This window comes from Pteropus alecto, unplaced genomic scaffold (assembly GCF_000325575.1).
Source record: "Pteropus alecto unplaced genomic scaffold, ASM32557v1 scaffold25, whole genome shotgun sequence".
NCBI classification, from domain to species: Eukaryota; Metazoa; Chordata; class Mammalia; order Chiroptera; family Pteropodidae; genus Pteropus; species Pteropus alecto.
Genome location: NW_006441955.1, coordinates 13,476,899 through 13,491,362, shown reverse-complemented (window position 1 = coordinate 13,491,362; position 14,464 = coordinate 13,476,899). Strand labels below are relative to the sequence as shown.

The 14,464-nt window shown below is 35.8% G+C and overlaps 1 protein-coding gene across 6 annotated transcripts in view; it reads right to left on the bottom strand.

The window, feature by feature from the left end:
- Window positions 1-13,063, bottom strand: part of ALG6 (ALG6, alpha-1,3-glucosyltransferase) — a 42,769-nt gene extending 29,706 nt beyond the window's left edge. For 2 of the 6 annotated variants that reach the window (XM_015595120.2, XM_015595123.2), the window contains exons 1-3: window positions 12,930-13,063; window positions 8,681-8,953; window positions 1,247-1,331 (exon numbers count right to left, since the gene is read on the bottom strand). In XM_015595120.2, coding sequence (XP_015450606.1) covers window positions 1,247-1,331; window positions 8,681-8,762 — 167 coding nt within the window. In that variant the 5' untranslated portion in view covers window positions 8,763-8,953; window positions 12,930-13,063. Of the gene's footprint in view, window positions 1-1,246; window positions 1,332-8,209; window positions 8,344-8,680; window positions 8,954-11,475; window positions 11,557-12,929 lie in introns of all 6 variants that reach the window. The other 4 variants (XM_025052027.1, XM_025052025.1, XM_025052026.1 and 1 more) reach the window with 4 other exon arrangements.
- Window positions 13,064-14,464: the final 1,401 nt, after the last annotated feature.

Genomic DNA, 14,464 nt, shown 5'->3' with positions numbered 1-14,464 from the left:
ATTCTCACTCCTGGAATCAATGTTATCTCAATCTAGCACTAAGCCAAAAAGCTGCAATTTATCAATTTAATCTTTCAATACTAAATATTAGGTTTCATTTCTATTAACATCTTTGTTGAGAACTGTTTACCAAAGAACAGCCAAGAATATAATTATTTTATCTGTGTAACATTTACAAAAGAATAGAAAAGAATTACTAAGCTCAAGAACAGTGGTCTGGTTTCCCTTAGCAAATATTACCTTATTATACCAATCAAGCAGGACAAAAATATTAAGAATGTTCTAATAATCTGAACAGTGATACTCATTGGTTAAATAGGTATCTGAGGATCTGAAAGATGCTCAAAATAGAACAATAAAGATTGGTGCCAAATATTTAGCTGACCTCTATTTTAAATACTCCAAACTCTGACTAGGGTACAGCCAACCTATTAATAGATGGTCCAATATGAAGTTCTTGTATGAAACACTTTCATGAAGGAGTTACACAAAAGTAGTGACCAAAGCAATCAACAGAACCTTATGAGCACTTTGTATAGGCAGTGTCTAATAAAATAATCTACTAGGCATCCAATAAAGTCAATAAATAATGTCATCAATTATTATCAGAACATGTTCAATAGAAATGACACAAGCATGAATATCTGTGAAGATATACACAGCTAACATGGAGAGCTCATTACATTGCAGGCACTGGTTTAAGTGTTTTACATGTACCATTTTATTCAATTCTCGCAATTACCAACTGAAATATGTATTCTATTATTTTCAGCTACGAATGATAAAACTGACGCAGAGAAAGTTAAATAATTTTCCAAAGGTCATATAGCTAGCAAATAAATAGTGGAGCTAGTATCTGAATGCAGGCCACTCAGCTACTCCCTTTATACATGTCACACATTCCTAACAGAAAAATTTTGCAAAATCTCCAGAGGAAATATTTTTTAGCCCATAAACTTCCACAGTTTATGTCCAGAGGAGCTTCATATCGTGTTCTATCATCAAAGTTCCAGTTCGGTACCATCCTCCAGCTGGGAACGGAGCATATGGGTAACCTTAAGGGGTATAAAAATTTCAAAATGGGGCTACAATATGAAAGGTAATATATGTGACATCAGTATACAGGAAGATGAGGAACATTATTTTTATAGTACCATTTATATTAGCATTATTTTCCTCTTAAATATCTTCAAATCATTTATATTAACTATGATAAACAATAAAATCAAGTTAAAACTGTCCATACCATTGTTTGATCGGTAAGTTAAAAGTAATTTCTTGCCAGTGTCTCTGAGCTTCATAATCACCAAACATAGGGGGTTTTCCAGCACCTAAGATGAAAAGTAAAAAGAGCAAAGTAACAATATACTTTAGTATATCAGTAATTTTTATTTCCTTATGAAAATTTTCTATATTATAGAAGTAGTGTAGGTGAAGGAAAAGAACACAAATGTTACCAAAACATCAGAGAGATGAGGTCTGACTCCTAGCACAGTTAGCATATTAAGTGACTGTGTGACCTTAGGCAAATTACTCAACCTCCCTAAGCCTCATCAGCACATTAAAAATAGGATCAATTCTACCTACCTAAATTCCACCTACTACTGGAATAAAGAAAATAATGGATATAAAATGCACAGTATAGTACCTGGCACACAGTAAACGTTCAATAAATATTGTATACATAATTATAATTTATATAAAAATGTTATGCATAAAAACATTAGTTATTAACTACTTGATAATACTAAGTATAAAATATCCAAGTTTATTTTTATTTCATGAGACTGTCAACTATACTGTCCAGTATCACAAAACAATAATAACAAATATCTGTATCTGAAAATAGGCTTTTATAAACTAAACATAAATATCTTAAGGTCAAATAAGAATCAAAAACATTATATATTTCAAAGACATTAATTAGGTCAGGCTCTGCTGTCAAGTGAATTACATAAAAACTGAGAATTTGTAGCTTTGCTTTAATTTCAGAATTGTAAGTAAAGTGATAAATGGAGCTTTAATAACTAACAATTGATAGTGCCTACTACATTCCAAATGCAACAGTGAAGTAGCTATTATCATCTACATTTTACAGCTGAAAAAAACAGAGGCAATTGTCACCCAGGTAATAACTAGCATAGTCTAGATCTGAACCCAGGCAGACTGGCTCCATAATCCGTACTCTTAGCACCTACTCTGTATCGTCTCATGACTTGGTTAAGTAGGTTATTAACCTTAAATCATTTAAAATGACATAAAGGTAATTCCATTTAATAAATAGTAAAAACCCACTATTTAACTAGCAATTGACTACAAAATTGTGACACAGCCCAAAGAGGTATATAGTTCAGTCACAGGTTTTTTAATTAGCAAATGAAAATCTCATGTAGTCAAATATACTCATTAATTCCTAGGGAAGGTGTGCTATATTGGAGAATGACATTTTGCATTTAATGGCTATATTATACCAATATTATATAAATGCTAGCATCTCCACCCAAGGAGATACATGCACTATGAAATAATCATGAGAAAAGCAGATTAACATCTCCAGAGCATATGCGTTGAATGACTACCACAAGGAATTACCCACTATATATAAACAAATGTACACATATACATACACACACACCCCTCCAGAAAGTAACATATCTTGTTCATGTTTGTATTCTCAGTATATAATGGCACTTAGATTTTCAGTGGATATAGCAAGGATGTTGATATAATCAGTGTGATATAGCACGGATTTTAAGTTCAAATACTTGAGTCTCTGATTATCCACTTATTGAATGTACATTAATTTGTGATGTCAGACGATAAATTATGCCAAGGCTACTTTAACGCAATGCCCATATATTGGTTCTTGCCCAAAACATCTTTAAGTTACTGTCTATGATTTTCCCAGAGTTCGAAGGAAACATTCTGATAGACATATAGTATATACTTTCATTAAAAAATTCCTTAATCAACTGAACAGGAGAATAACCTACAATTTAAAAAGAAAAAAGAAAAGAAAAATAATTCCCCATTGAATTAACTGCATTTTTACGTGTGTATTTGATGGGGGGGGGGGGGATGGTGGTGGTGGTGGGTGGGTGGGTGTGTGTGTGGGTGTGTGGGGTTGTGTGTGTGTGTGTGTTCAAAAAACAGCCATTGTCTATGGGGGGAAAGGAGTTGATTTTTATTTTTTGTTCGTTTTGTTTCTATTTGTTTGGTTTTGGTCCACTGGGATAATAAAAGTCAGAGAGGATCTTTAATTTCCTATACCTAAAAAAAATTTAGCTATCCAGATTTTCTGAAATTGCTCTAGACTGTGGTCAGTGGGGAAGAATTTATTACCATACCATTCTCTAACAAATAGAAGAACGGATAATGACTCTCTTTAGGGTTGAGAAACAAGTTTCTATCCAGAGTCTGACCTACTTCAATAAATCCAGCTGACACTGGCTATGAAATTAGTATTTAAGTTTTTAAAACTGCTGAAGTGCCCTTAAAGCAACCCAGAAGGACAACCCAACTGCACCTATGGGAGCTTCACTTGGGAAGGGCAAAAAGGATTCCGTCTGTGTGAATAATTCTACAAATTCATTGACATGAGAATTAGAATTACATAAAGAAAACAGACTAATGTATATTTACGAAGCTTCAATTTTTTCTCATTATCAGGAAAATGGGCTTAAGCACCATTCAAATTGTTCATTTATTAACTGCTGAACTATTCAGAATTGTTAGAATTTAAAAAAACAAATACTTTCTTTGAAAACAATACATACTACTTGCCTTTACGTTGAAATTTTAAACACTATAAGAGAGGAGAATTTGGCTAAAATTTTCCAGAATAAAATCTCCATTTTATATTATCCTGGTTAGTGAAAATAATCATTACAAACATTACCTATAGTAATAGGTAAGCTCCGAGAAACTAACCAACTAAATAGAACACAGTCATACTTTAACACTAATTATGTTGCAAAAACAGTGATTCTCTATGGCTTTCTTCTCATAAATAGCCAATATAGCTTAGGAAAAAAAGATTATTAAAATTGATTCAAGTGTTGCTATTTGCTCTAAAAACAATGGTTACACTTTGGATCAAGTATAGACAAATTGTGAATCTCTACAAGATATGACAAATAATCAATACTAAAATCAGAATTTGTCTCCTCTCCATGGCTTGTTTAAAAGCAACTAACAATATTTATTCAATATTTTCAGGTCTATAAAAACTAATTACATAAGTATCACTTATGTAAGGGGTATATGTCAATATGTAAGAGGTATAAATTTTAGAAAATCTTAAATTGCAATACACGTAAGTTGTCTGCCTATCCAATATGTGCATTTCCAAAGAAATAATAGTTTAATACTAAGCAAGGTCACCTGAGCTTCCTCACTCCTGTGCTTCCTACTTAGAACATTAAAAGAAGATAAACAAAAAGCAAACTAAAATAAGCATGTTAAAAAATAAATTATAACCAAAAAGTGTTTCAATTAATAGAAAAAAATCTTAGTGGAATCACAAATGTCATATGTATTCATTAATTTTCCCAGCCTCCTGTGATATAGAGGTTACATGCGAATGCTAAATATTATATTCTTTATAATAGAGTTGAGAATTCTGACAGAATCACCACCTACAAAAGATGCCTACAAATATTCTACTAATGTGTAATAACAATACTTTTTTTACATGGTAATCCAAAAGTAATTTTGCTATGTTGACTTTCTTATGGGGCAATTTAAGTACATAGATGTTAAAATCTTAAATATTAATAAGCCAAATCTAGCAATATGCTTAAAAAAAGAAAAAAGATAATATAGGTTTCTCCTGCTATCCGAAAGTAGAGCTTTCCTATGAAAACTGTTATAAGCTGAAATGGCATAAAGCAAAGCGTTATCTCCCACTTTTGGAAAACTCACGTTAAACTACTTTGCTTTTACAAAAAACCTACATTAGTATGGTCAACGGCTTTTTTTGTAAAAGCAAAAATCTTCGGATTTCTTTTAGTTAGCAAGCAAAACAGGTACTAAAGCAGGTCTTTTCTAAAAGCTAAGTGGAACACGAACTTTCGGAAAGTAGGAGATGCCTGCATGGAAAACTCATGTTAACCTACTTTACTTTTACAAAAGACCTACATTAGTATGGTCAACAGCTTTTTCTGTAAAAGCAAAAATCTTCGGATTTCTTTCAGGTGGTAAAAACAGGTACTAATATAAAAAAATAATGAATAGATATTCTAGGAATACAAGGTTGGTTCAATACTAGAAAGAACAAAACATAACTGTGAATTAAATGCACTCATTAAAATTAGGAACAAGATAAAGATGCCTGATCACTACTTCTATTCAACACTGCAATAAGGTCCTAGCAATAAAAAGACAAGAAAAAGAAATTTAGAAGGTAAGCAGTAGAAAGGAAGAAAAAAACTGTCATTAGTCCCAGATCACTTCTTTTTTTTTTACACAGAAAATCCAAAAGATCCTTCATATAAATTATTAAAAGAGTTTAGAAAGGTAGCCAAATAGAAAATGTCAACCACATTTTTATACCCAAACGAGCATTTAGAAAAAGCAAATTTTAAAGAGATACCATCTACAATGGTGAGAAAAAAAGAAAAAAAGGAAAAATATATATATATATGATGTGTGTGCGTGTGCGTGTGTGTGTGTATTTGTTTACATGATTCCTAGGAGTACATCTAAGAAAGGATATGTAAAATTTTAGGTAGAAAATTATAAAATTTTGTTGAAAGACATTAAAAAAGACTTAAAGAAATGGACAAACATACCATCTTAATGAATTAGAAGCCCCACCATGGTAATGATTGCCAATTCCCCCCAAATTAATCAACAGTACTGAAGAATGTAATTCCAATCAAAATCCCAACAGGGTTTTTCATTTGGTCTTTGACAAGGTCATTTTTTAAAAAGACATATACGTGTGTATAGCTTTTTATTGCTGTGTAACAATTAATACAAACGTAGCAGCTTAAAACAACATTCTGTTATAATTTCAGTATTATAACGTTTAGCACAGTTCTCTGCTCACGGTCTCACAAGGCCAAAAGAACACATCGACCAGTCTGAACTCATCTGGAAGGCCAGGGAAAGAATTCACTTCCAAGTTCATTCAGGCTACTGGCACAATTCAATTCTTTTCAGCTACAGGTATGAGGTGTCCTTGTTGACTGTCAGCTGGGGGTTATTCTCTGCAACTAGAGTCCACACATATTTCTTCTCATGTGGCCCCCTCCATTGTCAAACCAGCAACAGTATCAAGTCCTTAGGTTGTGAATCTCTCTGGAGTCCCCTTGTGCCACCAGCTGGAGAAAGTTCTCTGCTTTTAAGGGCTCATATGATTACACTGGGCATATTTGGATAACCCAATACGATTTCCCCATCTTAAAGTCAACTATGCCGTATAACAAAACATAATCACTCCCAGGTAAGCTCTCATAATTTTCACAGGTTCTGGGGATTAAGGCAGGACATCTTTGGGGGGCCATTTCAGAAATTCTGCCTATAATATGAAAGAGCAAAGCCCAGAATATTTAAGACACTCCTGAAACAGAACTACCAGGTAGAAGGACATGCCTTACAACATATCAAGACTTAATGTAAAATTATAGTAATAAGACATGGCAGTATTAAACCAATGGATCAGAATGGAGTCAGAAACAGATCCATGCATATATAAAAACCTAATATAGACAGAGCTCATAATGCAGATTAGTGGGAAAAGGTAGAATATGCAATAAATGAAGTGAAACAACTGACTGTCTACATGAAAAAAAATTTTTAACGGAACTCTATCTAAAATGTTATACACAAAATTCAATTCCAAGGCAATAAAGACTCAGGAAAGATAAATCTTTAAAATTTTAGAAGAAAATTTTATGAAAACATCCTTGTGATATTTTCCTAAGAGTAGGGAATGATTTCTTAAAGATATAAAAAGCACAAATTGTAAAGGAAAAAAATTGATAAATTTCCTTAAAGTCAAAAACTCCTGTATAGCATAGGGAGCATAGTCAATAACACTGTAATAACTATGCATGGTCACATGGGTACCAGATTTATCAGATGGATCACTTTATAAATTATATAAAGTACTATGCTGTACACTTGAAATTAATATAATATTGAATGTCAACTGTAATTGAAAAATAAAAAATAAAAAATAAATAAAAACATCACTGAAAACCTAAAAATAAAAAATCAAAAACTCCTGTTTATGAACATACTTTAAAGTGTGAAAAGACGGGCCACACACTAGAAGATATTTGCAACTTGTACAAAGGTTAGCTGCCGGAATATACAAAACACCTAAGAAAATAAACAACAAAATACAGAATATATAAGAAAAAAATTAATAGAAATGTATAAACGACATAAACAAATATCAGAAAAGGAAATACTAATGGCCGATAAAAAAATATGCTCAATCTTTTAGAAATGCATAAATTTCCAATTAAACAGATTTAGCAATGAAGGAAATTCAAATAAAACTATAATGAAATATCATTTCACACACTCCAGCCTAGAACAAATTCAAAAGTTTAACACTACCAAATGTGGTGAAGGATGTGGAGTAACTGGAATGCTCACGCTTGGGAACTGCCTCAGTATTAGAAAGGCTTAAAATGGATGACATTGATAAAAATCTGCTCTAGAAATTGACATAAATATTTTCTAGTTTATCTCTTGTACTTGCTTTGTTCTACCTCTGAGGCTGGGTGTGAGCTTACAGAGAAGTTGGACAAAATAAGACCTGCCTACTTTGGTTCTCACCAAGAAAAAAGGGATTCCTACAACTGGCCCAGCCTAGTTCACCAGAGAACTGCACTGGGGTAAGAAATCGGAGCTTAATCCTAGTAATAAAAGTGTTCTCTGAAGACAGTGTTCCTATTTGTTCCCTGGACAAATTTCATCTCTTGAAATTTATCTTTTATTAATCTGCCTAAAATCTACCCAAATCCAACTCATCCTTCAAACCTGAACTAAACATCATTTCCAAAAAATCTTCTCTAATGCGTCCTGATCATTCATTTCTCTATGTTACCTCTATACCTCACACATACTTCTGTTACAATTATCACATTATATTGTGACCACTTACCTACAAAAATGTGGGCTGGATATTCACCTTGTGTTTCTAGAACTTAGGACAGTGCTTGGAACACGAAAGGTGCAAATAAATACTCACAGGGTTAAATTTAATCCCAACTCCATTCTCCAGGTCCACACTCCATCAATGCTCCCTCCTTTTCTCTCACATCATTCCCAATCTTATTCTCCACTGGTCTCTTCCTTTCAATCTGGTTACATGCCTTCCCTACTCTAAACAAACAACAAAAAAAGCCTCCTTTGAAGTACTCCCCCTTGAAATACTAACTCATTTCTCTCTTCAATGCCTAACCGTTTCTCAATTTCTCATCTCCCTAGTTAGAATACATTTTTTTCCTCGTGTCACAAAGCCCACGCTTCTCTTTAGCTCTTATAGAAATTCTTATTAGAATTAGACATGTAAGTGTATTTTCTTGACCACACCAATAAAGCCTGAAATACTTCTCTGTCCCTTTCAGAAAACTGTAAATTATTACCAAAAAGCAAACAAACAAACAAAAACTATTCAAAGGAATATTTACCTATCTTTTAAACAGTAAAAATGTGTTACCTGAATAAGAATTAAGAGAAACTGTCCACCGTACTGTTAGTCCTATTAAGACCACAGTTGTCATCAAGTGCCATTTCTCCATAATTCTTCAAATTAAGGGAGGGGAAAAAAAACAGGACCAGTGCCAGAATACTTTTAAGATGCAGTCAGCCACTTCTTTTCTTGATCACAGAATGTTACCAATTCTTTGGAATTGGGTGTTTGAGAGGATTTCAAGTGGTGCTTCGTTTCCAAACCGTAAAATATTGATTTTTAAGTCTATGAAGAAGAGGCCTGGAGGAGGAAAAAAAAGATACCAAGATTTAGCTAAGCATAATATCTATCAAAATGACCCCATTAAACCAAGTAGAGAGCTAGAAACAGATTAGTTTTAAATTCCTTATTCCCTAGTCCTCTAGTTTAGAAATATACCATAAAAGGTAGCTCTCCTTGTTAAATGAGACTCAACATATCTAAAGATAAAATAAGGATCTGCTCTTACAAGGGAATACTTCTGAGTAAAGAAAAACAGCAGATATATAGGTAGTAGAACAGTCAATTCTATCTAGAGCATGTTCACCTACAGGTAAAAATAAGACCGCAAAGGTAAACAAAAGGGTGATTTATCTTTGGTAAAGAGAGAAAGAGGAATTTTATCTTTCTATTTAGTTTGAGAAAGTCTTCCACTAAGGTAATTTATGTAGTTTGATTTTTCACTTCTTTTCTTCCAAAATATATTTGCACTAACTATAATAATTTTCCATCTTAGAGAATGAACCTTTTGAAAGAATTAGTAAGAATAGCCCCAACTTTTAAAAGAAAATACAAAAAGCAGCAATATGCAACTAACCACTGACATGTTTCAATTTTTTCACTTTTTTCCTTTGGGTTAGGGAGTTTAAAAGTAAAAAGCTTTGAAAAATTGTAGGCCATTTCAACAATAGGATACATTTTAAATATATTCAGAAAAATAAAATAAATCAACTGAAAATTTTAGGGTAAATTTGGCACATTAAACCTACTGGGCAAAAATTATTTTCTTATTTAAAATAAAAATAGCAAGGGACAACTCTAGAAGTAATGAAGTCTAGCATCACAATCAGGTAGAATGACACAAAGCATTTAATAAGGCTATGTAACCGTATTATTCAAATTTGGGTTATATAAATTCCTTTTTTCCTCTACCCTACTACATCTACCTTTGATCATTTTACTGTTCACTAAAACTTCTATTACAGAGGAAAAGAGGAAAAATTAAAATTAAATCACTTTCTAATACCGATTCTGGGTTTGACAAGGTTAAGGCCATTATAAACTATTCAAATTCTCTTTTAGTCTAACTTCAAAAGCCCCTTTTATCAACATGTTGCACTATATATCCCAAAACTGCAGTGTAACAGTCTACTTTCTGCTATGACATCATGTTTAAAATTAATTTTACAAATGCAAATTCCTGGATTTAAAAATATAGCTTAATATTCTGTCTTAGAAATCTAAATTACTTTAATATGACCAAGTTAAAGCAATTATCCACAGTTCCTGATAATATTTAAATACTTCCCCCCAGGAAGCTTAAGTAACAAAAATAAACTACCAATAACACTTATAATCACAATGAACTTAAAAAACATAATGCTTAACTAATATCATGCTAATCGAGTTTGTTAAGCGCACAGTGATGGAAGGGATGGCTAACTGATAGACTAAAGAATAACATCCAAAAAAATATGGACAGCATTTATGATAGACCAAACCTAACTCCAGAAATCATAACAGGGATACATTCAAATAAATTCAAAGTCCTTTACTAAAATGTGAAAAAAACAAACCAACAAAACTCAACTGCATGAGTACTGAAAGGAAGGCAACATTTCACAGATGATAATTATCAGTTCTGTATAGACCCAGAACTGATAACCAATGTTAGTTATTTGGATTATTAGGAAAGTTTTTCTAACAATTAGAACTGTCCAAAATGAAATGAGCTTCTTCTTGAGAAAGGAGTTTCTCTTTATCAGTTTCAAACAGGAGCTGAGTGACTGACAATATTTTTAGAGTGCAGAATACATGACTAATTTATAAAGTGCCTTCTAAATCTGATTTTGGAAGCATATTATGTGTCTGAATTAATATATACAAAAATGACAATACAAAAGATTTGGTCTCCCAACATGTTAATGGTTCCCCTAATTCCTAATACTAGCCAGTATTGCCACTTTTATAGGGTTTCTTTGATGAGTAAAATGAAGACTTCCCATCCTCCACAAGGAGCTCATGTTAGAAATTGAAAATCAAAAACATCTCTTCCTAACATCTACTACACTTAGAATAAAATCCAAATACCCCAGCCATAAGATCCTCTGTGATATAATCTCTGCCTGCATCTCCAATTTCATCACTTCCCACTTTCCCACAAGTTTTTCCCTCTCTTCCTAGAACCTGTCAGGTCCACTCAAAGCTCAGTTCCTTTTCACTTCTATTCCCTCTGCTTGGAATGCTCTTAACACAGCTCACTGGCGAATCTTTTATTCTTCATGTTATATTTCAAGTTGTCCTCTCGGAAAAAATCACCCCAAACCACCCTACTAAGGTTTCCACCTCTTACTGTTTGTATCATTACCTTCTTTAATTTTCTTCTTAATTCTTTTCACTATCATAAATTATAATTTCACACAACATGGAATAATCTCACAAACCATTTTTTTTTACAATTTTAAGAAAAGCTAGACACCAAAAAATACATATGGTTCCATTTATGAAAGCTTCATAAATAGGCAAAACTAATCTGTGGTGCTAGAAACCAGGGAAGAGATTACCTTTGGGGAGAAAAATGGGGATGGTGAGTGGGAGAGGTCTCCAGGGAGGTCTTCTGACCAGATGCTGTGAATGTTCTATTTCTTGATTTGAAAGGTAGATAAAAGGTGTTTACTTTATGATAAATCAGCAAGTTACAACTTATGATTTGTGGACAGTATCATCTTATACATGTTATAGTCCATTAAAGAAGCATAAAAGGAAATTACATTTGTCAACTAGAATATAAGCTTCATGCAAACAGGGATCATCCCGTCTTAGTTGTTGCTTTGTTCCCTGCACTTAGAAAAATGTTGACAGAAAGCAGGTACTCACGAAATACAGACCCAACACGACTGACCATGGTTTGACTTAGGATTTTCAACTTTACGGTGGTGTGAAATCAATACGAATTCAGCAGGTTATCGATATGCCTACTATTCTCATGATGTGCAGCGGCAGCAAGCCACCCCGCAGCTCTGTCAGCCTCGGAAACACAAAGATAAACAAGCCCTACTCTACAGTATAATCTGTTGCCAATGTTTTTTGCATATTGTTTTTTCCACATCCCAGCATGTCTACAAATAGCCCACTTTTCTCTTACTTCTGGTGAAAAGAAGGGGAAGGCAATTACTCTTGTGATGAAACTGAATGTCTTTAAGCTTATGTAAAGGTTTTAAGCACGTTTCAGGTAGGCGAGGCTAAGATATGATGTTGGATAGGTTAGGTGTATGAAATGCATTCTCAACTTATATTTTCAACTTAAGATGGGTTTATCAGGATGTAACCCTATCCTAAGTCGAGGAACATCTTTATTTGCTCTTCACGTGTGAAGGAGGAAGTATCTAATTTTACTGAGCCCTCTGTGGTTACACATATTATGTAAGACTTTTTAATCCACCTCTTCTCCTTGAACAGTAAAAAGGATTTCTTTATTACTTTTTCCATCTGTAAAGCAAACTACAGTAACTTTTCTAACCCATTCACTGGGCCAGGAAGTTGCCACGCCAACGGCGGAAGAGTTCCCCATCCTACTTTGCCATGAGCGTTCATCTCCACAAAAGAAAAGTCGACCGTCCACTTCACAGGGCTGGATTTGTTCCTTTCAGTCTGAAAGGTCCTTCCCCCAAAGTGGACATAATACCCAGGAAGTGCCGCTATCCTAGGTGAGCACGTCTTGCAAAAGAGACCCCTTCTGACGTTTCTCCCTCCTGTCCAGCTGACCAGACCCTCAGGACCGCAGGAACAGGTGCCAAGCCGCTCCAGCCATGGGGTCCCACGATCATCACCGCGGCCCCCACCGGGACCCCATACAAGCCTGCAGACTAGGCTGGGGAGGCCTCGACGCCATGCCTCCGAGGGAAATGGAGCAGGGAGCCCAGTCGCCCGCTGCGCGCAGACTCGCCGCGCGTCGCGAGTCCTCAGCCCCTCCCCACCCACGGGGGCGGTCCGGAACCCCAGCATCCCAGCCTCTTACCCTGCCGTCCGCCGCACGTGGATACTCACGCCTGCAGCGGGTCCCAGGACAGCGCGTGCGCGCTCGCCCCCGCGGCAGAGCGCCCCTGCCGCCTTCCGCCTTCGCAGGCTCGCGCGCCCGGCGCGGGAGCGAGCCCGTCGAGCGTGAGGGGCGGGACAGGGGAAAGGCGCGGAGCAGAGGCGGTCGGCCTGGGGGCGTGGCAGGAGCCGCTGGAAGCCGGGGGGCGTGACAGAGCGGCTGGAACCCGAGAGGCCTCCGGTCCCGGGTTAGGCTTAGGGCAGGTGGAAAGCCCCTTGCTCTTCTTTCCTGGGATCGTGGCCAAGGACTGGGCTGCTGCTTAGTCCACAAATTCCTGCCAGGGGCGCGTCCTGGCTCTCGCTTCATAGAATGGGGAGCCCTTGGCTGGTTCTTACCACCGGGCAGCAGGTCTTCCCCTGGGCCTGTGCCCTCAGAAAGTCAAAAAGCCAATGCGCTTCACTTTCTTCAAGGTACATGCCTACGAAGAAGAATGTATTAAGGCTTAAGAAGTCCCTTCATGTAAGAAACGTTACTGAACGTCCGACATTTTCGAGAGCCTGTGGGTTATGCAGAAGAAAAGCCCTGCTCTGGAGTAGCCACTACACAGTCCCCATCAGGCAGTTTGGATCACCTATTCCCAAACCTGACGCAAATAACTATATTCCCTCCTTTATTCAGAGAATGCTCTCATTCCTCCCTCTGAATCCTGCCATTTCGTATAAGCCCACCCCTCTAATTTATAATCGTAAGTATCAGCAAACGCTTGGCTGTGGCTTTATACTAAACAAATCTGAACAAACTGTATCTTGGTTTCTTCATCTTTGAAATGAGTAAATGAGGCTAGGTAAACTTCCAGATCTAAAATTTATTCTACCATATTTAAAAGATCTTTGGCACTAGAAATGTGACCAAGCCTCTGCCCTTAAGAGATATAATTCTTACTGGGAAGACATTTTCATGCATGAAAGGAATAGAGGGGCGCACATGCTAAAAGCAGATTATTTGTATATGCATTAAGCACCATAGGAGTTCAGAGAAGAAGGTTCACTGTAAACCAGAAGCTATCAGTAAATGCTCTCCCTAGATAAGTCAGCTGCGTTATGAAGGAAAGCCTGGGTTTACGTAAACTAAGAGGATGGGAATAGGACTCTAGACAAAGGAATAGTTCAAGACGAGTTTGTGGTAGCTGAAAAGTGTGGACCACTTCCTTCAGTTTAGATGGTGGGTGATGAGCTGCAAAGGAATAATTGTGGAGAACCTTGAATACCAGGCTGCGGTGTTTGGAATTTATTTAATGATCAGTAAGGGGCCATTAAATGACTTTTAGCAGGGAGTCAAGTGTATAGCACAATGTTAGAGGAAATTTAAAGTGGTGATAATATATAAGATGAATCAGAGGAAGAGGTAGAAATCATTATTAGTAGTCCTTGCATGATTAGACAAGGGCCTGGACTGAGATGGTGATCGTGGAACTGGAAGAGATTAATGCAAGTAGAAGAATGTCCAAGTCTTGGAAA